The sequence below is a fragment of the Quercus suber genome, unplaced genomic scaffold (assembly GCF_002906115.3).
Source record: "Quercus suber isolate HL8 unplaced genomic scaffold, Cork oak 2.0 scaffold_13, whole genome shotgun sequence".
Lineage (NCBI taxonomy): Eukaryota > Viridiplantae > Streptophyta > Magnoliopsida > Fagales > Fagaceae > Quercus > Quercus suber.
The window spans coordinates 2,130,631-2,133,554 of NW_027069478.1; the positions used below are offsets into that span (position 1 = coordinate 2,130,631).

Here is a 2,924-nt window from a genome sequence, read left to right on the forward strand (position 1 = left end):
AAAAAAAAGGCAATCAGAGGATGAGCATATCCTTTTTCTTGACTTTGATTTTTCAATGGTCTCCCATTAATTTGCAGCCACAAATCATCTCTATGAATATCGAGACGTTCCAAATTTCCAATAATCTAACTTGCTAGCTGGTCTCTCTTCCCTCTCTCTCTCTCTCTCTCTCTCTCTCTCTCTGTCTCTCATAATGTTCAGAGAGAACCTTCCCTTATTTGGGCTTCTGGTCCTCCTATTTGCTCTCTTCCATGAAGCTTGTATTGCTAAGGGTCAAAGCCAGAACTGCAGCTCTTCTTCCTGTGGAAATCTCCTTAACATCAGCTACCCTTTTCGACTAAAAGGTGCTCCTCATCAGTGTGGATGTGATGGCTTTGAACTTGATTGCGAGAATAACCGTACTTCTTTGTTGGTTGATTCTGTGAAACTCTATGTCCAGGAAATCGATTATGTTAATCACACAATTCGACTAATGGATGCGAGTTTACACAAAAACACATGCTCCATTCCTCATCTGATCCCAAACATATATCATTATCATTATTATTATTATTATTATTATGATTATTATTATGATTATTTTAATATTATGTATCTTTTGAATTGCACCTTACAACTCAACTCGACACTCTATGTTGATGTCTCTCATTGCATCGGTAACTCTTATTCCGCACAAACACACTTCTTCTATGCGTATTTTGGTTACCTTACGGCATTTGATCTTCCAAAGTCATGCAGTATAGAAGGTACGGTTCCAACTCGATTCCCGAATGCAACAGGCCTATCTGTTTTGGAGATTCAACAAGAATTGTCACAGGGCTATGAATTTTATTGGGGGTATTATTATTATGTTTGTTCACAGAATAATAAGAAATATAAATGGTGAGAACCCAAAGGCGCTCTATAAAGGTTTTTTTTTTTAATTTATTTATTTAAATAATTAAATGTCATTTTACTTCCTAAGAGAAAAGACAAATATGCTCAATCATCTTCAATATATAATTATAACTTACTCTCTTTTTTGACTTATATATCTTACCAGGTTTTGGGATTCTATTCAATTCATTAAGGTACTCTATGGTGTTATTAGAGACTGGTTCTTGTACGAAGGTATGCCTTTCGGAGTTCATTAGTGTGCTTTCTACTAAATTTTCTCTTTTCGGCTTCATGTTGTGATTTGTTTTCTTGGGATTCTTTCGACAGGAGGAGAGCTTACTTTCATCAAATCCATAGGTGCGATTGCTTTTTGACATGTTGGTTTGGATGATTTTAGAGAAATCGAGTAATGACTAATAATAAAAAAATATAATAATGCCTAATACTAAACTAATTATCATATATCAAGTATAAAAATAGTTGAAATATATTTTCACCAAATTTTTGTTTGTTTATTTATTTAGTATAGGATAATATATTGAGTTGTTTTGATTTTGTCAGAAATTAATAAATTGCAATTTAGGAATTAATTTCCTCATATTTACTGTTTTATACGTTTTTCTTCTGTAGGAGTATTTATCCTAGGAAGAGCTCAACTAGGAATTGTATGCTTAATTGCATTTTTGATATACAAATTCGGCCCAGGAAACACGTTCATGCACGATGCCATTGAAATATTCCTGCAGAGTCACAATTTAATGCCTATAAGGTACTCCTATTCTCAAATAAAGAGCATGACCAATGGTTTTAAGGATAAATTAGGCCAAGGAGGTTATGGCACAGTCTTCAAAGGAAAGCTTCAGAGTGGCTATCCTGTAGCGATAAAGTTGTTGAGCAAGTCAAAAGCCAACGGGCAAGATTTCATGAATGAAGTTGCTACAATTGGAAGGATACATCATATTAACGTGGTGCAACTAATTGGATTCTGTGTGGAAGGTTCTAAACAAGCTCTTGTATATGAGTTCATGCCAAATGGATCTCTAGATAAGTTCATCTTTCCTGATAGAGAAAATAGCACCGTCTTGACTTGGGATAGAATATATGAGATTGCAGTTGGAGTAGCTCAGGGAATTGAATATTTACATCAAGGTTGTGACATGCAAATTCTACATTTTGATATAAAGCCACATAATATTCTCCTTGATGAAAACTTTATCCCAAAAGTTTCAGATTTTGGCCTTGCAAAATTGTATCCGGTAGATGATAGCATTGTATCTCTCACTGCTATACGAGGAACACTAGGATATATAGCTCCAGAATTGTTCTACAAAAATATTGGGGGCATATCATATAAGGCTGATGTTTACAGCTTTGGAATGTTGTTGATGGAAATGGTGGGGAGAAGGAAAAATTTGAACGCATCCGTGGAGAATTCAAGTCAAATATACTTCCCGTCTTGGATATATGACAAACTTGATCAAGGTGAGAACCTTGAGCTGTTAAATGGCACAGAGGGTGAGAACAAAACATTAAAGAAGATGATCATAGTTGCATTTTGTTGCATTCAAATGAAGCCCATGAATCGTCCTTCCATGAGCAAAGTCTTGGAGATGCTTGAAGGCCCGATAGAACTCTTGCAAATGCCTCCCAAACCTTTCTTTGGTCCTGAGGAGATGTCAATTGAGGACCACACCAGTAATAATTCTGCAGGAATACCTACTAGTGCTTCGGATAGTATTGTCGCCTTAGACAAAATGTAATTAAGTCATCAATAATTTTATTATTAAATCTTCCATGTATATCACAAGCTTTCCATCATTTAATAATTCTATTTGTTTTATAGGTAACTTTTTAAATGAATAAATACCATGTAAGGTAACTTTTTAAATGACTAAATACCATGTAATCCTTATGTAAAACCAATCAATAGAATAAGACAAAATTTAAAGAGATCATTTTTAGTCCTTGAAATTTAAAGAGATAGTTTTTATTCATAAAAAAAAAAAACTTAAAGTGATCACTTGTAATCCCTAAATAAACTTAAAGGG

General features: G+C 34.2%; 1 protein-coding gene across 1 annotated transcript; it reads left to right on the plus strand.

The window, feature by feature from the left end:
• Window positions 1-2,675, plus strand: LOC112000406 (rust resistance kinase Lr10). The gene is made up of 4 exons (XM_065779975.1): window positions 1-882; window positions 1,043-1,110; window positions 1,204-1,233; window positions 1,507-2,675. The coding sequence occupies exons 1-4, from the start codon at window positions 194-196 to the stop codon at window positions 2,634-2,636; spliced, it is 1,917 nt and encodes a 638-aa protein (XP_065636047.1). The 5' UTR covers window positions 1-193; the 3' UTR covers window positions 2,637-2,675.
• The last annotated feature ends 249 nt before the right edge of the window (window positions 2,676-2,924 follow it).